At 53.9% G+C, this 20,500-nt stretch overlaps 1 protein-coding gene across 11 annotated transcripts in view; it reads left to right on the forward strand.

The window, feature by feature from the left end:
• Positions 1-20,500, forward strand: part of MYO9B (myosin IXB) — an 86,987-nt gene that overhangs the window by 18,689 nt on the left and 47,798 nt on the right. For all 11 annotated transcript variants that reach the window (XM_073900949.1, XM_073900952.1, XM_073900951.1 and 8 more), the window contains exon 2: positions 86-981. In XM_073900949.1, the coding sequence (XP_073757050.1) occupies positions 142-981 (840 nt within the window). In that variant the 5' untranslated portion in view covers positions 86-141. The remainder of the gene's footprint in view (positions 1-85; positions 982-20,500) is intronic.

Here is a 20,500-nt window from a genome sequence, read left to right on the forward strand (position 1 = left end):
CCTTCTGGCCGAGGGGTGGGTGTCAGTGCCATCCCCACTCACCCACCCCCCCACCACTCTGACCTTGCCGCCACCTCCCTTCCAGCTCCAGGACGCGCGCCCCGAGCCCGGGAGGCATGCTGAGGCCAGGCCGCCGGCAGGATGAGTGTGAACGAGGCAGGCAGCTCCGGCCGCGGGGGGCAGGCAGCCTACCACCTGCATATCTACCCGCAGCTGGCCACCAGCGAGAGCCGGGCCTCGTGCCGCGTGACCGCCACCAAGGACAGCACCACTTCCGATGTCATCCAGGATGCCATCGCCAGCCTGCAGCTGGATGGCACCAAGTGCTACGTGCTGGTGGAGGTGAAGGAGACAGGTGGGGAGGAGTGGGTGCTGGATGCCAACGACTCACCCGTGCACCGCGTGCTGCTGTGGCCCCGGCGGGCCCAAGACGAGCACCCGCAGGAGGACGGCTACTACTTCCTGCTGCAGGAGCGCAATGCAGACGGCACCATCAAGTACGTGCACATGCAGCTGGTGTCCCAGGCCACGGCCACCCGGCGCCTGGTGGAGCGCGGCCTCCTGCCCCGGCAGCAGGCAGACTTTGACGATTTATGCAACCTCCCCGAGCTGACCGAGGAGAACCTCCTGAAGAACCTCAAGCACCGCTTCCTGCAGCAGAAGATCTACACGTACGCAGGGAGCATCCTGGTGGCTGTCAATCCCTTCAAGTTCCTCCCCATCTACAACCCCAAGTACGTGAAGATGTATGAGAACCAGCAGCTGGGCAAGCTGGAGCCGCACGTGTTCGCGCTGGCCGACGTGGCCTACTACGCCATGCTCCGGAAGCGGGTCAATCAGTGCATCGTGATCTCGGGTGAGAGTGGCTCGGGCAAGACACAGAGCACCAACTTCCTGATCCACTGCCTCACCGCACTGAGCCAGAAAGGCTATGCCAGTGGTGTCGAGAGGACCATCCTGGGTGCCGGCCCTGTGCTGGAGGTGAGCTGGGCCGTCGGTGGGAGGGGCCCTCTGCCTTAACGCATGGGTTTTATTCTCGTTCAGGTCCAGTGAGACCACTGCCCTCGAGAAGATAGTTGGTTATACTCACTTTCAGTTTCCTAAAAATTGTTGGGGGGGCTGCTCAGCAAGCCACGCAGGGCCACACTGGGAAGCACCAGGGCTGTTGGGGAGACAGCTGGATTAGGGGAAACGTGGGCAGAGTCTCTGCTGTGGTTTTCATGGGAAGGACTGGGTGAGCTGGGGGTGTGCAGGCTTAGGATTGGCTCGGCTGAATAATTCCGGGGATCTGGGAAGTAGGGGTTACCCTGGGCCTGGGGTGATCAGGCAGGAGCTAGTGGCCCAGAGTGCGAGAGCCTGAGAACAGACATGGTGGGGATACGTGCTCCGGAATGGTTGGTTTGCGTACGTAAGGCACACTCACAGGCAAGTCCTTTGCTCTCAACAATTAGCTAGCCCTGGGAGGGGCAGTCCTTTCAAGGTCAGCCAGGTCCACCCAATAGGAAAGCATCAGAATGTAGGGGTGGGGGGAAGGCCTGATTAATACACTATTGATATCTGTGAGGTAGCAGTCTGTACCCCAGTTCCCAGAAAGAAGAGGATGGCGTGTCCAAACTGAGCAATTCATGACCAGGTGTTGTCAGCGATGCAGCCCGTGGTATGGAAGGGAGCCAGCAAGGCAGGGTGCAGACCTAGGGTGTAGGGGACAGTGACGCCGAGGGAGGGGGCCTCCTGGCATCACCATAAAGGCAGTGGGGGCGTAAGTGCCCTCCACCCTCCATCCAGGGTCCCCATTGACCAAACTCCACAGAAGCCATTGATGATGCATCATTGTGGCTGAGCCTTCTGGATGCAGGGGCAGTGGCAATGACCACACAGCATCCCTCACTCTGGGGGTCTTGGGACCAGATGCATCCATGTCTCAGAACATGGTCTGATCGTCATCACCTGGTGAGGGCTGGGACGATGCAGGGGCCCAGGGTCTGTGCCTATGGGTTTGGAGTTCAGGGCTCTGTTCAGTTTTTTCTCTAATTAGATATTATAATAAGTAATTCTAATTAAGTTTTGTTAAATATAATAATAGAAGTTAGTATATTTTTTAGAGCAGGTTAGATTTATAGAGCTGTTGAGCAGAGAGTACAGAGAGTTCCTATATACCCCCCACTCCCCCTCCCCGTGCTTTCCCCATTATTAACATCTTGCATTAGCGTGGTACATTTGTTACAATAGATGAGCCACTATCAACACATGATTATTAACTGAAGTCCATGATTTACACTGGGGTTGGTTCACTCTTGGTGTTGTATATTCCGTGGGTCTGGACAAAGGCACGATGTCACGTATGTACCATGACACTGTCCTACAGAGTAATTCCACTGTCCTCAAGTCCTGGGCACCTCCTATTCATCCCTCCCCACAGCCCCGGCAGCCACGCAGCCTCTTACTGACTCCATAGTTTTGCCTTTTCCCCAGTGCCATAGAGCTGGATTCATCCTGGCCATAGCCTTTTAAGACCAGCTCCTTTCACTTAGTAACATACATTTCAGGTTCCTTATTGGCCCCAGAGCTCATTTCTTTATCTTGCTGAGTAACGCCGCATCCTCTGGGTGTGCTGTAATCTGTCCATCCACAGGACCCCAGACTGTCCTTTCACGGGATAAGGGGTAGGGGACCTACCCACCCCAAAGCGTTAGCCCCTGGCCTCCGGCCGATCCCCTCCACCCCAAGCTGAAGGCCTGACGCAGCCACCTTGCTGCCGTGCAAATTCACTGAAAGCCTATCTGGGCTCTGCCCTGCTGAGTACATTTCAGTTCCTTTTCCTCTCTGATGATCTCTGAGATCATCAGCAAGAAATTAATTGGGATTGTACAGTCTGGCCCTACGTATAGCCAGCCTGTTTCTGCTATATATGTATGTATATATTGTGCAAACATTTTTTTTAAAGATTTTATTTATTTATTTGAGAGAGAGAGAGAGAATGAGAGATAGAGAGCACGAGAGGAAAGAGGGTCAGAGGGAGAAGCAGACTCCCTGCTGAGCGGGGAGCCCGATGTGGGACTCGATCCCGGGACTCCAGGATCATGACCTGAGCTGAAGGCAGTCGCTTAACCAACTGAGCCACCCAGGCGCCCTATATTGTGCAAACATTTTAAAAACTGTGGAATAATCAGGCACAGAGTGTGTTTTTCTCTTCAATGCTATGTACCCTGCATGTCTTGTCTCCTTTGTTTTGATCATCTGTGCCTTTTACAAATATTCCGTGAGCATGTCTGCCATGTGCCAGGCACCGTTCTAGGCCCTGGGCTACGTGGCGGCCCAAATCTACACAAAGGCCTGCCCTCGCAGAGCAGTCGCCCCCCAAGGAGAAAGGTTTAAGGGAGCAGGAGGTGAGAGGTGACACTGAGCTGGGCCCAGAAGGAGGTCAGGTGAGCCAGCACAAAGGGTGGGAGGCTAGGCTGTGCCTCGAGGGCTGGAAGAAAGGCAGGGGGCCTGGAGGGTACAAGATGGGGCCAGAGCAGAGTAAGCAAGGGGCAGAACGGGAGGCAGTGGGGACAGGGAGGTGTTAGGGAGGTGATGGACGATCGTTTGGGATCTTGTGAGCTACGGGGTTTGTGTGATATGGGAGCTTACACAGGGCATCGGTAGATTGATCTGATGCCCTCCCAGCTCCAGAACTCAGCCTCAGTGAAGCTGCCTCGAAGCACCAGTTAGGGGCCATGGCAGGTGCTCTAGGCCAAAGCCTGGCACCACAGTCCCAGATGAAATGGAGCACGTCAGTGAGGTCAGACGTGCGTGAACAAGAGGGCGGATCCGGCATTTGCCAAATCAAGTGTTCTGCCAAGTGGACCATTTACCCTTCACCGAACCAGGCAGGCACGTGGCTGTGTCCATGTTCCATGTGGACTCTGAGCCCAGAGGTCTCAACACAACACGGTGAAGAGGCGGGTTTGGCACCATGGTGCTATTTCCTTTTCTGGCTGAGGACCAGCCAGGGCAGCGGGCTGAGATCCGATGGCTCCCATGACAAATGACCACAAACTGGGTGGCTTCAAACAACAGAAACCTCTTCTCTGACAGAAGTGAGTTCAAGGGGTCAGCAGAGCCGTGCCCCCTCTGAAGGCCCTGGGGGAGGATCCTCCCTCACCTCTTCCCACTTCTAGAGGCTCTACCATTCCTTGGCTCTTGGCCCTACCACCCCAATTTCTGCCTCTGGTCCCGTGGCCTTCTCTTATAAAGACATCAGTCATTGGATTTAGGGCCCGCCCTAATCCAGGATGACCTCATCCTCACTAATTACATCAGCAAAGACCCCATTTCCAAATAAGGCTCCGCTCATAGGGGTCTGAACATGGACGTCCTTGGTGACAAGTCTGCCCACAGCAAGCCCCTGTGGAGCGAGTGATGGTTGGCAGCGAGCTGGTAGCAGCATCCGTGCCTTCTTCCCCGAGGGCCACCCCTGCCCCTGGTGGTCCTGGGAGCTCCTCCCCTGAAGCTGCCCCAAGGGATTCTGGCACATTCTTCCAGGGCCATTAGTCACCCTTCTTGCCTGGTGTCTGCACCTCGTGAGTCAGATGCCTCTGACCCCGCCCGGCTGCCTCCCTCCAGCCTCCGCAGTGTGAGCGGGCAAGGCTGAATTTCCCCAGCGGTTAGGGTAGGAGCTGCTGGAGGGCGGTGCCCACGCCGGCCTCCAAAACAGACTGGAGCCAAGTCCACGTCATAGCCATAAACGTGCTTCCTGGGGCGACCGTTTGGAAAGGGAGAAGATTGTTTTAGTTTAGAGCTGGGCTTCTCGGCCAGAGCACCACTGACGTCTGGGGCCGGGCCATTCCCTGGCGGGGCCGTCCTACACACTGCAGGATGCTGAGCCATACTCCTGGCCTCCACCCACCAGATACCAGCAGCGCCACACACACACACATGCCCCCCCGTGTGACAACCGAAAATGTCCCCAGACATCACTCGGTGTCCCCTGGGGCAGATTATTCCCCAGGTGAGAACGACTGTCTTAGAGTCACAGCTCTGGATTCCACGAGACCAAGTCTTCTTTCCAGCGCGGACCGTTTAGAAATTGTTCCCAAGTTCCAGCCATTCTGAGCTAAGCCAAGAGTCACTTTCTAATAACAGGAATAATTTGTTATTGTGCCTTTGGGTCCAGTTTCCATCTTTCTGTGTCCTTACAACACCTCTGCCCATTTTAAAGATGAAGAATGAGAGGCATGCTGGTGTGCAAGTGTCCTGGGGCTGCCTTCACAAAGTACCACAAACAAGGGTGGGGGTGGGTGGGGGTGCTTAAAACAAACAGGAATTGATTCTGTCACGGCCCTGGAGGTCAGAAGTCTGAAATCAAGTTGTGGGTGTGGTGGGATCCTTCTGGAGGCTCTGAGGGAGAATCTGTCCCAGGCCCCTCTCCAGGCTTCTGATGGCCACCAACAGCCCTTCAGTGTTGATCGCTCAGCTTGTGGTAGCATCTCTCCGATCTCTGTCTCTACCTGCACATGGCCTTCTTCCCTTTGTGTCTCTGTGTCTCTAACTTCCTTCCTTATATAAGGACACTTGTTACTGGATTCAGGGCCCACCATAAATCCAGGGTGGTCTCACCTTGGTATCCTTATTCTAGTTACATTTGCAGAAACCCTGTTTCCAAATAAGGTCCCCTTCATGATGGGTTCCAGGGATCAGGACCTGGGCATATCTTTTGAAGGGACACAAGTCAACCCACTGCCATCTCGGTTCCCCAGGCCACACCACAGGCAGCCATGGCTGGACCATGGTGGGAACCTGGCTTGGGTCTGAGCCTGAGTTCATGGTACCTCTCTATGGTCTTCATGAAAGATTTCCTCTCTCACCTTGTCCAGGGCCGACGAAGGCCTAAGATCAACACCTCTTGTAGCATTTGGGACTTTTTCTCAGCTCCCTGAAAGGAGAAGTTGAGTTGTTTTGAGGTTTGGGTGTCATCAGGCTGCCCCCACCCCCACCACCCCCGCCCCCACCCCACCCCCCCGTCCTGTGGGTTGCAGCTTCGCTGTGCAATTCTGACCAGAAAACAGGAAGGGGGCACTGTGGAAGCCAGTTCCAATCAGCTGATCTGCCTGCCCCTGCAGTTAACTGTTACTGTTACTTTTTGTCACCATTTCACACAATGTCACTCGGCCCTGCTCGGCCACCCTGCAGCCTGGCCTCCACGCTGCCTCCAGAAACATGACGTTTGTGCGGGACTGTTGTTTTAGCTCAGAAACACTGAGGGCGCAGAAGGCAGGCTCACTAGGGCAGTGAGAGGCCTGGGGTCCTCCCTCCCGTGCGCTGGGGTCCACTGCCCATCCCGGGGGGGGGGTGCTCAGAGAACCTGGTGACTCTAGACGCAGCCACCGAGGCCTCCACCACAGGACTGGCCACAGAGCATGCCCAGACATGCTCCCCTCCCCGGGCCCACAGACCTCAGCATCAGGGCTGATGGTATGGGCCTCAAGGTTGGGGTTCTCTTTCCTGAACTGTGACAGTTGCCACCAACATTTGCTGATGCGCACAGGGTTTTAATTTCGAAAGCAGAAATGAAACGAGGATGCTTGCTGGCCAGGCCATTTTCCCAAGCAGCTAAAGGCTGCTGCTGTGTCCTGGGGTTCTGGGCCTTCGTGTAGCCACCGTGGCCTGGCCCGTGCAGAGGCAGGAGGCTGAGAGCTTGTGACACCCTGAGCCACCTGCCATACCCACAGGAGGAAGCCAGTGACCTGGGATAGCAAAATGTGGGACCCAAGGGTTCCTGGAGCTCGCAGCTGCCCCTGCCTCGCCTCCAGGGTTCCCGAAGGAACCAGTCCTGGGACTGGCATCTATGCCAGCCTCAGTCCTGAGCACCAGTCCCCTTTAGGACCCACAACCCCAATCTCATATGACCCCAGGCGCCTCCCACCCGCCCCCTCCACCCACCAGGCTACTGGGTGTGTTCCCACGACCATCTATTAGCACTGGCTTGGTCCACCCAGAGAGCTCATCCAGAACTTTGTGCCATTATCCACTTGGCCCTTTATTCTCAGGGATACCTTCCCAAGCCATAGCCTTCGTTCCCACAACTGTGTGGACTGGCCAGCCTCTGCCCAGTGTTAGGGGCACACAAGTGAAGCCACTCAGCCAGGGTGACAGAGGTTCCAGAAACAAGGTTCCAGAAACAGGGGTTTGTATGCCTCTGCAGTTAGGGTTTCTGTTGAAGAGCTTTACTGAGACATAATTCACCCATTTAAAGTGTACAATTCAGTAGTGTTTAGTACACCCACATGTTGTGCAACTCTCACCTCTGTCTGGTTCCAGAAACTTGCCATCCCCCCAAAAAGAAACACCACGAGCAGTCACTCCCCATCACTCTCCCCTGGCCCCTGGCAGCCACCAGTCTGCTTACTGTCTCCGTGGATTTGCCTGTTCTGGACACTTCCTATCCGTGGGATCCTACGTTGTGTGGCCTTTTGTGTCTGGCTCCTCTCACTCAGCACGATGTTCTCGAGGTTCACGCACGTCATAACATGAATCAGGGCTTCATTCCTTTCTATGGCTGAGTAATATTCCGTCCTGTGGATAAGACCACACTTTGTTCCTCTCTCACCAGTTGTCCCAGGACTTCATTCCTTTGCATGGCTGAGTCTGCAGTTGGGTTTTCTCCTGAGCCCTGGTCCCCTCCCTGCCCTGACCAACGCCCCCCCCCCATCAGTGCCTCCCTGGCCCTCATCAGGAGACTCTCGGGGTTGCCTGAGCCATGCTGTTGGAGGGAAGCAAAGCCTGGCCAGCAGCCTGCTCTGAACACATGGGGCCCGCCTGGGTGTGTCGAGGGCAGGATGGGGCCGGTAGACATGCCTAGGTCGTCTTTCTGTCCGTCCGTGTCACCCATCTGTGTGTGCCTGCTACACCTGCTAAGAGGCTAGCAGGCAGAGGGAGGCTGGCGCTCAGGAGCAGTGGGCAGTGAACACACAGGGCAAGCCACCCAGGGCCTCCAGAGGCCCTCCATGGGCTACCCACGCCAAGGTGTCTGAGCGGGACAGGGTCTGAGGTAGCCGCACAGTGCTGCCTGGAGCTGCTTCTGGGTGCTGATGCAGACTGCTGTCATCCAGGGGGGGACCGGAGCATGGGCAGCACAAAGACCCCTTGACCCCGGTGCATGTTGGGCCTTAGAGGTTGTCCAGTCGCGTGACCTAGCAGGCTGCACGGGCAGGGGGCCAGGTGCAGGTGGCCGGCTGGGGTGCCTCCTGGCTGGGCGCTGCCCCCTGCCCTTTGTGTGTCAGCCACGTGGGGGGAGCGGGCTTGCCGGGAGGAGCCAGGGTTGAGAAACGGGCAGGTAGGGCACCTGGGTGGCTCAGTTGGTTAAGCGACTGCCTTCGGCTCAGGTCATGATCCTGGAGTCCCGGGATTGAGTCCCGCATCGGGCTCCCCGCTCAGTGGGGAGTCTGCTTCTCCCTCTGACCCTCTTCCCTCTCGTGCTCTCTATCTCTCATTCTCTCTCTCTCAAATAAATAAACAAAATTTTTAAAAAAAAAATAAAAAAAAAATAAAAATAAATAAAAAAAAAAGAGAAACGGGCAGGTAGCCAAGGACAGGCCTCCAGGGGCCCGCTTCAGGGCATGGGCCACACAGCAGGGAGGAGGCTCAGGATGGGGAGGAAGGAGGGAAGTGGCTGGTGTCACTCACAAAGGAGAGCCAGAGCCTTTGCAGCAGGAGACGTGTTTGGGCCAGGAGTCTTTATCCAGGACCCCTCCATTTCCCAGATCTGAGGGCCCCAAAGACTGGGTTGTGTCTGCTGTACGTGAATGTGGAGGTGTTTTGGGGCGAGAGTCCTAAGAGCGCTTGTTCTTTTGGTCCGTTGAGGGGAAGGTTGGCTGCTGGTAGGGGGTGGGGCTTGGGCTTGAGAGGGTCTAGGGCGGCAGCATGGGGACGTGCTAGAGAGAGACATGCTGCCCAGACCAGTCCAGGGCTGAGTCTGGGTGCCCAGGCCGCCTTGGACCTTGGGCTGGAGTCCCCAGATGCTCCTGAGTTGGGGGTGAGCTGGAGTGGGCGTGCAGCTTAGGCGGGGAGTGGGACAGAATTAGAGCTCCCAGAAGGCATCCCCCACACCTTGGCCAGCAGTCAAGGCTCGAGCTGTTCTGGGCCATCCTTGAGGCCGGGTGACTGGAAGGTCACTGATGCGAACATCAGGGTCAGCCATCAACAGGGGAGGGAAAGAGAGATGCAGGGGTGGAATCCTGGGGAAATAGGCCTTTTAGGGAGATTTGGTGCAGGAATAGAAGAAGGTGATGGAGGCCGAGCTACTGAGAGTCCATGAGGCAGGTGGGCCCCACCCAGGTGGCTACACAGAGCAAGGAGTCAAATCTCTGGCTGTTTTCTGTCCCCATTGTGGCTTCCCCAGGATGTTTGGGGAAGTCACTTTTGGGGGGGGGCCCAGGTCAGCAGAGCAGCCTGAAGGAAGGTAGGAGCTGAAGCCAGAACCTGGAGGAAGAGGGGCATAGGGCAGGGCAAACCCCACAGGGGCCAACAGGATGAATAAGGCCTGTGTGGGGCTGGCTTCAGACCTTACAGAGAGAAACACATAGAGATGAAGGCCACCGATGCAGGGCCGGGTCCCTCTCTGTCATAAGGGCCATCCTGTATGCTGTAGGATGTTGAGCAGCGTCCCTGGCCTTGACCCATTACATGCCAGGAGCAGTCCCTACCCCAGGCAGGATAACCAAAACAGTGTCCAGGCATCACCAAGTGTCCCCCTGGTAGGGCTGAGTCGCCCCCACTGAGAATCAGCTTTAGGTTGACTGCATGCAAAGAACGATTTCAGTGTCACAGATGCTTTATGCCTAAAGAGCTTCAGATTTTTTTCTTTCTTTCTTTCTTTTTTTTTTTTTTTTGTAACATTATGCCATTGTACTCACACATCAACCCGACTATATTCAGCATCAGTACTCAGGGTGGCTGGCAGGCGAGGATGCAATCTCCTGCTGGCTTTCTCGGTCATTCCCTGAAAGAGGAGGCTGGTGCTGCTTCTCGCCCCGCGATGAGCAAATGCCCCCACCGGCCCCTCCCCGAGACCAGAAATCGCCTCAAGTCTTCATTGATGCCCAAATACTCTTGGGTTTGGCCTTTGAGGCGGACCTTGAGTGACATCTTTTAAGAGCTGCTCGTCAATACCAAAAAAACGCAGTTGCTCTATCCGAGGCCCCCCAGAGCCAGGAAGTCGCGCGCTCCCTGCGGGCGTTGCTGCAGAGGAACTCCACCAGAGCACGCGAGTGGATTTCTCATGCAGTTCGCGCTGCCTCCAGTCCCTGGCATTCTGTCGTCCCTCCGCCCCTGTCCTCCTGGTGTGACTTTCAGAACATAACGGCAGGTGTTGGCTGTAGTTTGCCTCATGTCTCCTTTAAGTGTCTCCCCGACAGGAAGCACACCAGGGCCACCATCGTGGTTGGTGCTGCTGGGGAGCACGTGTGGTTATCTGCCTCACTTCGGCAAAATCGTGACACATTACTGCTTTTGGTTCTACCCAGGTGCTTTTCTTCGCTTTTTTTCATATAATGCTGCTGCTTCTTTCTCCTTTTTTTTTTCTCCTTTTTCTTTTTTTAGTATCATTGTCCTTATTTGAAGTATAATTTCTTTTCATATGTACCAGGAATTGGCAAACTACAGCCCACAGGTTAAATCTGCCAGGGCTTGTTGCTATATATAAAGTTTTGTTGGCACATAGCCATGCCCCCTTGTTTACCTATCCCGTCTGCGGTAGATTGCACTCTGCCTTTAGCAAAGGCTGGGCAGAACCTTTTTTGCAGCAGACACCAGAAAGCCCACAAAGCCGAACATATTTATCACTTGACCCTTTACGGGAAGGGTTAGCTGACCCCTCATACCTGTACGTTCGTTCACATAGAACATTCTGGAACTTGCCACAGTTAACTTTCTTCGTACCCTCTCCTCACCTTCTGCGCAGCTCCCACCCTCATTCCAGAGAACTGCTGTCACCAACTGAAATCTTCTGCATTTGTATCGTTCGTAAACATGTACCCACAGTGGGGTCTGTGGTATTGTGATTTATAATAAGAAACATATGTTTGGTTTAACTCCTGTTCCTGGCACAAAACTCCTAAAGCCCTTAGAATTTCCTAAGTGATGAGAATAAGAAGGTGGTTATATTAATGAGGTGATTTTTGGAACGCACCTAAGGATGGGGGCTGGCTGCCAGGGGAACCAACCATGTGATTAAAGGGTTGGAACTTTCAGCCCTGTGCCCCTGACCTCTGGGGAGAGGAGGAGGGGCCAGAGGTTGAAATCAGTCACCAGTGGCCGATGATTTAATCAGCCATGCCTTTGTGACGAAGCCTCGGTAAGAACGCAAGAGGAGAGAGTTGAGAGCTTCTGAGCTGGTGAATCCGTGGAGGTGCTGGGAGGGCGGTGCACTCAGAGAAGGCGTGGAGCTTCCCTCGTACCCTGCCCTGTGCATCTCCTCCATCTGGCTATTCCTCAGCTATATCCTTTTATAAGAAACCGGAAATGGAGCAAGTAAACTGGTTTCCCAAGTTCTGTGAATCGCTCTTGCAAATTAATCAAACCCAAAGAGGGGGTTGTAGTAGGAACCTCTGACTGATAGCCAGTCGGTCAGAAGCATGGATAACCACCTTTCACTTGGCATCTGAAGGGGGGAGCGTGCAGCCTTTGTGGGACTGAGCCCTTAACCTGTGGGAGCTGATACTACCTCAGGGGAGACAGTATCAGAATTGATTTGAATCTTAGAACACCCAGCCGGTGTTGGAGGAGAGCTTGGTTTGGCCGGGGGCGGGGGGGAACCCACACATCAGAATTGGAGTCAGAACTGTAGAGTCTTTTTTTTTTTTTAAGATTTAATTTATTTATTTGAGATAGAGCGAGAGAGCACGAGCAGGGGGAAGGGGCAGAGGGAGAGGGAGAAGCAGGCTCTCCACTGAGCAGGGAACCCGACGCGGGGCTCAGTCCCAGGACCCTGGGCAGGATGTGGGGCAGACGCTTAACCGACTGAGCCACCCAGGTGCCCCAGAACTGTAGAGTCTTAAAGCGGTTTGGAGGGGTCAAGAAAGGAGGCCTGGGATATAGATGTCCCAGAAAGTTCAGCAGGGCCAGCTCCAACCTGGGGCTCTGTGCGGGGCTCCTTGCTCTCATGCTCACCCACTCTGTGTCCCATGGACAGCTGACAGTGCTTTAATAGCCAGCCTGTTTGAGCTCTGGCTGAGGGTGGTGGGGGCCATGTGGGGCCCCCACCCAGCCTTGTACCTTCCCAGAGGGCCCTCAGAAGGTTTCCAGCTGCCCCCTGGGCCCTGAGGCCTCCTGCACCCCTGCCTACAGGGCAGCGCTGTCTGCTGGGGTCACAGCGGGATGAGGACACAGAGTGAGACCCTAGTCCACCTGGACACCCCCCCCCCCCAACAATCCCGGGATCTTCCAGGAGCTGCTCGGAGAAGCAGTGTGAAGGCGCTAGAGCTGATGGGGCCAGGCCGGAAGTGTGCACCCAGGGCTCAGGCACCCCGAAGGAAGCTAGCTAGTGTCTGAGGTGTCAGACATGTGTCGAGGCGGACTCACGGGAGCTCACAGCTGGGGGATGATGACTCAGCCAGAGAGAGGAGCGTGAGGACGAGTTTCTCGCGGCCCAGGGTGGGGGCTGGCGACGTTCCCGGCCGCGGGGCTTAATGAAAACCAGCAGGTAGGGGTACTCCCACATCACTACAAGGATGTCCCCAGATGCAGAAAATGGGGAGCAGCTACCAGGAGCACCCAGATTAGAGACGGAATGACAGGACACAGTCCAGCTGCAAAGTGGGCGGGGCTGCAGAGAGAGTGGGGGAGGTGAGGAGAGCATAGGAGTGTCCTACAGCAGTGGTGTGGGGGGAAGTACCAGGAAGGGGTGGCCATCTAGAAGGTGGGGCTCCCTGGTGCTCTCTGCCCCCGCTGTGCCCTGCAGACCTGGGGCTGCCTTTCTGGTCTGCTGCCTAAAAAAGTGCAGAGCCCTGACACTGTGCAACCGTCGAAGGATATTTTAGACAAAAGGGGAACTTATATTTTTGGGAACGCTGTGTCTAAGAGGAAAGTGAAATTATGGGGTGTATTTTAAGCACCCAGAAAGGCCTCCCTGGAATTTACAGAAAAGGTTGATTAAAAGGCGAAGCAGAGCTTGGGCCTGGGACACCCCTGCCACAGCCACCGCCTTTTCCGAATGTTCTGGACACTCTGCTGCACCAGGATTGGAGAGGGCCAGGGAATGTCTGCCCATCTATCAGCTACATCTGCCTTGCTGTTCGGGCGGGAACGCAGCTGGGCCAGGAGCAACCATATGGCCTGGCAGCTGATTTGTTTCCTAGTGATTATCCAGGATGGAGGGACTCCAATGCCCCATCCCCAGCATCACCGGGAAGCTGCCCTCTGAAGTTTCCTCTCTGTCAGCCAGCCACCAGCTGGCCACAGCCAACTCCCAAGGCCAGACCCTGCAAGACACCAGTTACCTGAGGCCCCTTGAGCCTGAGGCTCGTGGTCACCTACCCAGCTGCTGACCTGACCTGTGACCCCAGTGTGGGGTTCCTGACCAGTTCCTCTTGGGGGAGGGGAGAATGGCACCACATGGCAGCAGTCAGACACCCAGGCCCAGAGTCCTCCATGAAGTGGGCCCTCGGGGATGCTGTGTGGTATCATCACCCCCGTAAGGTGACCCCCTGAGAACGTACAGAGTTCCATTTAGCCTTCTCTGACTGCCGGGTCTCCGGGGCAGCTGATTTTTTAACAGAGTTCAAGGCTCAGTTCTCAGCTGGGGTGATTCTGCCCAGAGGGCACGTGTGACCATCTGGAAACTGGCATCTAGGGGGTAGAATCCAGGGATGCTGCTCGGCATCCTCCAGTGCACAGGCCAGCCCCCTCCACAGAAAAGGATCCGGCCCCCAAATGCCGGCAGTGCCAAGGCCGAGCAATCTGCTGGGAGTTTAGAGGCCTCCAGGATACGCAGTTACAAAGCCAGCCTGGGGCTCTGGAGCCACCACCTGGACAGAGCTTGTTGGGGGTGTGGATGTTTTGAGAGATGGTAAGCAGTGGGGGGAGAGGGACGATGACAAGGACACACAGCCCCTGAGGGAACATCTTCAGTTCTGCCAAAGTGCCTGGACCAGTCCTTGCCCTTCGGTATGTAACCACGCCCCCTTCCGCCGGAGTTTACCACCTGCCAGACTTCAGGGCCTGGAGCTGCCCCCTGCCAGGAAGCCGGGAAGACAGAAGCAGGACTCGTTAGCCCAGCTCAGCTGCCCGTGTGCTGTGTGACCTGCGGCAAGTCTACCTCTCTGCGCTACCTCCTTCCTGATACCTCACCCCAGGACCTTTGCATGCACTACACCCTCAGTCTGGAATGCTCTTACCCCCAGTAATCTGGCTAAGTCCTAGCCCAAGGCCTTCTGGGAGAGTCAGAGGTCGAGATGTGTCATGTGGCCAGCAGAGTCATGCCGCAGAGCCAGCACACAGCATGGCTCCCGCCACCCAACATCCGGAGGCTCTGAGGGGCCATTTGGTGTTCAGGGGCCACTTAGTCTAGTTAAGCAGCCCCAAGTCTCATGGGGAGCCGAGGACAGCCCTCCTGGGCATGGGCAGGCTTCCACACCCACTCCAGGGCTGAGCCCATAAAGAAGATAGAAGATGCCGAGGAGGGGGCTTCGAGAGACACAAAGGCTGGAAGCAGGCTGGTGGGGGAAAGTCAAAGGGAAGATTGTGTCCGCCTGAAAGAGAGGCGTTTGGGGCACTTGCCCCCTGACTGCTGGAGCCTTTGGTTCCAGTGGTCCTGGGCTCAGGTCAGCACCAGCCGTGGTTCCCCCAGACCCGAGGACGATTGAGTGACCCACCAAGGCAGGCCAGGATGTTGCTCCTACTGCCCCTTTTCAAGGCAGAGTGGATACAGTGGAGATTACTCAGTTACAAAAAGGAATAAATCACTGATACATGCTGTAACGTGGATGAACCACAAAAACAACGTGCCGACCAAAAGAGGCCAGACATGAAAGGCCACATAATCTGTGATCCCATCCATGTGTGGCCCGAAGAGGCAAGTCCAGAGAGACAGAAAGCAGATTAGCAATTGCCAGGGCTGAGGGAGGGGGACGGGGAGTGACTGCTCATGGGGATGGAGTCTTCTTTTGGGGTGATGAAATGTTCTGGAACTAGATAGAGGTGATAGTTGCCACAACATGGTGAACGTACCAAATGCCACCGAATTGCACATTAAAATGGTTAAAATGGTGAATTTGATGTTATATGAACTTCACAGTTAAAACGGAAATGCAGAGTGGTCTCACCATATCTGGAACACTGCCCATGGGGACCCACCACATTCTCCCCCTTTGGTCCCCTCCCATAGATCTTGCATCCTGCCGCCATCAGTAGCTAGAGCAGAGAGGGTTATAATGAATACACGTCCCAGACCAAATGCTATAGACACAACTTCTTAGGAGCCCCCCAAACATCCTAGAGCCTAGAGTTCCATTGGCTCTGGCCTCTTTGGTGGCTTTAGGCACGCCTGAGTGCCTCCATCTCCCTGAGCCCCATCCCTAAAGAACAGGCCACAGGACCCTTAAATGGAATTTCTCAAACAAGGGAGGCAAATGTCTCAAAAACGTTTTATCCAGCCTACTTTTCCGGCCATGGAAGCCCACTTTGAACATTCATTATGCTAATTGCTGAAACTCCAGCTGCTGAGTGATGGTAAAATTTGCCAGAGTGGGTTGGCACTGGCCGCTCCAGAATCTGTGTCCTGGATTAGGCCACTGCCCTTACAGAGAGGCTTGGACCACACTTCTGCAAGCTGATTCTACCAAGGGCCCCATAGTCAGCATTTCTGGATTTTAGGACCATGCAGTCTGTGTCTCAACGACTTTACATTGCCCTCATAGAGCAGAACAGCCACAGATAATCCATACCTGAATGGGTGGGGCCGTGTGCCGATAAAACTATTTACAAAGACAAGTGGTGGGAGAGAAGCATCAGACAGACCCAAAGTGAAGAACCTTCTGCAAAATACCGAACATCCTCCTCAGAACTGTCCAAGGTCTCAAAAACAAGGAAAGGCTGAGAAACTTGGTATGGAGACGCCAAGGAGACAGGATGACTGAATGTGATAGGGAATGCTGGATGGGATCCTGGAACAGAAGAGGGACGTTAGAGAAAAACTGAGGACATCTGAATAAAATGTGGACTTAGTGAATAAGAACTTACCAATCAGTATTGGTTTGTTAGTTCTGTCAAAGGTAATGTTAATACGGGAAACTGGGGGCACCTGGGTGTCTCATTCAGTTAAGTGTCTGACTCTTGGTTTCGGCTCAGGTCATGATCTCAGGGTCCTGAGATCGAGCCCCACGTCAGGCTTCGTGCTCACCCGCAGAGTCGGCTTGTCCCTCTCCCTCTGCTCGCCACCCCCCCCCCCGGAATAAATAAACAAAATCTTTTAAAAATAGGGGAAACTGAATGTGAGGTACACAGGAATTTGCTGCAATATTCTTATAACTTTTTGTAAATCTAAAATTAAAAGTTTATATTTTTCATAAAAAGACAGCCAGATTTGGCCTGTGGGGCATAGTTTGTAGACCTGGGGCTTAGATAAGCTCCCACCACCTTGGTGAGTTGTTCAAAGTAAATCTTAGGGAAGACCCTGGCAGACTGGAACTTGGACCTCTCACACCTCCACTAGAGATACTTCCTTCTCAAAACAAACCCTAAAGCCATAGTTCTCATCCTTCCTTGAATCAGAAGAACCCCCTCGGGCTCTGGTTTAAGAATTTAGATTCCTTGGGGCGCCTGGGTGGCTCAGTTTGTTAGGCGACTGCCTTCGGCTCAGGTCATGATCCTGGAGTCTCAGGATCGAGTCCCGCATCGGGCTCCCTGCTCAGCGGGGAGTCTGCTTCTCCCTCTGACCCTCTTCCCTCTCGCGCTCTCTCTCATTCTCTCTCTCTCAAATAAATAAATAAAAAAAAAATCTAAAAAAAAAAAAAGAATTTAGATTCCTTGGCCTTTCTAGAAATTCTGCAGGTCTGGGATGGGGCCCAAGACTCCATATCTTTAACAAGCCCCCACAGCTCATAGTTGGGGTCTCCACCTTTTCTCTCCTTCTCCCCAACCCACCAGAGTGGCACGGTAGTGGTGATTTCTCTGGGGGAAGCGGCCACTGAAGTCTTGGCAGTTCTGACAGATTCCCCACTACTGTAAGCGGGGAGCCCCAACATGACAGGTTTGTCCACCCCAGGTGTGGAGGGTGGGTTCAAAGGCAAGCCCTTCCCCAGGGATGTGGAGAGAGTGTGTAGTGCCTGCAGAAGAGTGGAGAGATGTTCTGGAGACCCTCCCGCTCACCCCTGGGAGCTCACATTTCCTCATGCATGCAAATGCTTGGTTTTGCTGCATAGAAAGTACCAAAAGCCCTGCTGTTCTCATCATTGGCACCAGAGTCCGTGCCGTTTGGGAATTGGGTAGGGAGGCAGTCGTCCTCCCAAGATGAAACCTTCCATAATGAACTGCCCACTCACAGAATGGGTCCCCTACTCAAAACTCTCCTCGCAGCTCAGCAGCCCCGGAGCATGCTCTCTCCCAGGTGCATCCCACCTCACCAACGCCACACTAATCAGTTGCAAAGTGAGGTTGAAAAGTCCTGCAAAAGGTGCAAGATTTCAGAAAGTCATCAAGTGACCCGGAGGATTGCTCTGACTCCAGTCACTCAGCCACACCCACAAGCAGCAGGTGGGGAAGAGACCTAACAATGGCAGCCTGGGCTTCAGAAGGGAATGAGTCTGTCACGCTGCTACATGTAAACGGGTGCAATCCGCCTGTTGAAAGGAGAGGATTTTCAGCTTGGCTCACAAAGCTGAGTCCCGACCTTGTGCTGTATGAACAAGGCACACCTAAACCAAAGCAGTTCAGGGAGCTAAAAATGAAAAGACAGGCCCAGATGTAGCAGGCAGATAGAAACAGGAGCGAACAGAGCTGCAGTTCCATGGACACAGAGAAGGCAGAGTTCAGAGCTCTGGATGTTACATGTGACGAAGAAGATTTATCATAATACCAAAAACCTCAGTTTACACTTAAGGTGTAGTAGTTGGCAATATCTGCACCAAACAACACAGCTGTTGCCTTTACAAAGTGGAAATTCTAGAAGATCCTGAGAAACAGCCATAAACACATAGCATGAGACTGGTTGTGTGGACAGCAAATCGGCAGGGATGTAATATGCCCAAACCGTGTATTTAGGCACATCTATGGACCTATCATAAGCCCTTCACTTTGATAGGAGACTAAATCTGAATTATTCATGGAGCATTCACAAGACTCATTCCTATATCAGGCCACGGAGAAAGCATCTAGAACTTCCAAAAGTAGGACTATTACAAGCAGCACTCTTAACAATGCACTGAAACTAGAAATTAATTTTTTAAAGACCCTTGCACGTGGAAATTTTTTTCAGAAAGAAACCACAAGTCTCTGTTAAACAACTCTTGGATGAAGGGGCATCTATAAACCAAAATTACTGGTTTTGTAAAAATCCGTGACCAAAACTATATGTTATCAGAATCCACAGGACTATGTAAAGCAGTACCAAGAGAGCAATTCGTAGCCATAAGCATTTTATAGTCATAAATATGAACAAATGAAAGTAAGTGAATTAATTTCCCAGCTCAAAAACCTGAGAAAAAGAACCAAGTAAACCCCAAAGAGAATGATTTGGCTGTCAAAATGGATAAGATGAGCCCTCGGGGATCATTTGAATTCCTCAAATGTTTTTGGTGCAATAAGAACCAAGCAAGGCCCTCCCCCATCAAAGCTTGGTCTGTTCTTCACTCTCTGTGATCGGGCACGTGGTTTCACTATAACCTAAACAAAAATTTAGTGAAATACCAGATACAATAACTTGTTTCATACTTGGTTTCTTTTTTATCTTCCTCTTCCTTTTTTTTTTTTTAAGATTCCCCAATCCCACGCCCCAGCATGGTTTGCTTGAGACTTTGGCCCTTGGGAGGAATCTATCCATTTCAAAGAGCCTGTTCTGGCTCCAGGAGCCCTTGCTGGTTTTCAGTGTTTCTGTCCGAGTCTGCAGCTGATCGTTGGTGCCAGTGCAGATAAAAGTGACAGAGCCCATTACAAACTGGGGGCACGGAGGTAGGCTGAGCGTCCCATCCCATTGTCACTTGGCTCTCTGCAGATGCCTGATGTCCATTCACCCGTCTGTCCAGCAGCTGGCTGTCAAGAGCCCCCTGGGTGCCCCCAAGCCCTATGGGCAACAGGAAGGAAACAATCCAGGCAGAGGCCAGGTGTCGGCAGGGCCCTGGAAAACCTCCATTTCCGAACATCTAAGAATCAGGAGCCATGGGGTTGGATGTGACCCCTCCACTTCCTGCCCACACCCGCAGGCCCACGGAGCCTATAGTGCCACCTGGGCAGGCTGGCAGTGGTGGTGGGGATGGAGAGGGTCCTTCCTCCCACCCCACAGCCACCTCCTCTCACCACCACCCCCTTCCCATCATTATCCCTGTCCTCACCCGGCATCTTCCCTCCCTAGAACCGGCCCCGCTCCCTGTATGACAGTTCTCTGGAAAGCACTTTAGCTGTACTTCTCACTTCCCCACCTCCTGTGACCTTGCTGCTTTGAGGTCCTGCTTCTCCGGGTCCCTGATGTGCCCTGGGAGACCAGTCAGTCCCGCCGACGCTCACACCCTCTCCTGTTCACCCGCCCCATGTCCGAGTGTCAGAGTCTTCTCCTGCCTGTGGAGCAGAGAACCCCTAGAACAGTGGCTTGTCCTGTAAGGGACCCCAGGTCTGTGTTTTCAGCCCTGCCGCTGTAGTCTGAGAGCAGACACAGACCACACGTAAACAGACGTAGCTATACGCCAAGTGGAACTTTATTCTCGAAGTGAATTCGTGGAAGTTGAATTGCACATCCTATTCATGTGTCGTGAAATACTCTCTTGATGTTTTTTTTCAAGTGTTGAAAAGTGTGAAAACTATCCTTAGCTCGTGGACCATACCGAAACAGTTAGCTGGCCATAATTTGCCAACCTTGGTAGAGATCAGAGCCCAAGACTGCCCTACCCTGCCAGACGTCAGGGAGGTGCCCTCCACATAGCCAAGTTCCCTTCTCGTACAGACCATCTGTCCCTGCTTCAGGCTACAATGGCAGATTCGGGTCATACTGACAAAACCCCAAATACTATGTGGCCCTTCACAGGACGAAGTTGCCAGCCCCTGGTTCCCATAGTCTCATTTCATCTTTAAACAACGCGGGGAGTCAGAGGTTCTCTCCCTCATTTGACAGGAGAGGAATCTGAAACCCAATAGCACTGAACCAATTTGCGCCAGGTGACCCTCCCCTAGGCCACCGGGACCCACTGGAATCCCCTGCAGACAGAGCCATTTGCCTGGGCTCCTTGCCAGAAGTAGCCCTCCACCCCACGCGGGGTTATTTTCCCAGCATTTCCACCCAGGAAAGCCCCAGGTTAGAGTGGACGCCCCTTGGCTGTTT

This window comes from Callorhinus ursinus, unplaced genomic scaffold, assembly GCF_003265705.2.
Source record: "Callorhinus ursinus isolate GAN/ISIS: 27379988/994484 unplaced genomic scaffold, GSC_fseal_2.0 scaffold15, whole genome shotgun sequence".
NCBI classification, from domain to species: Eukaryota; Metazoa; Chordata; class Mammalia; order Carnivora; family Otariidae; genus Callorhinus; species Callorhinus ursinus.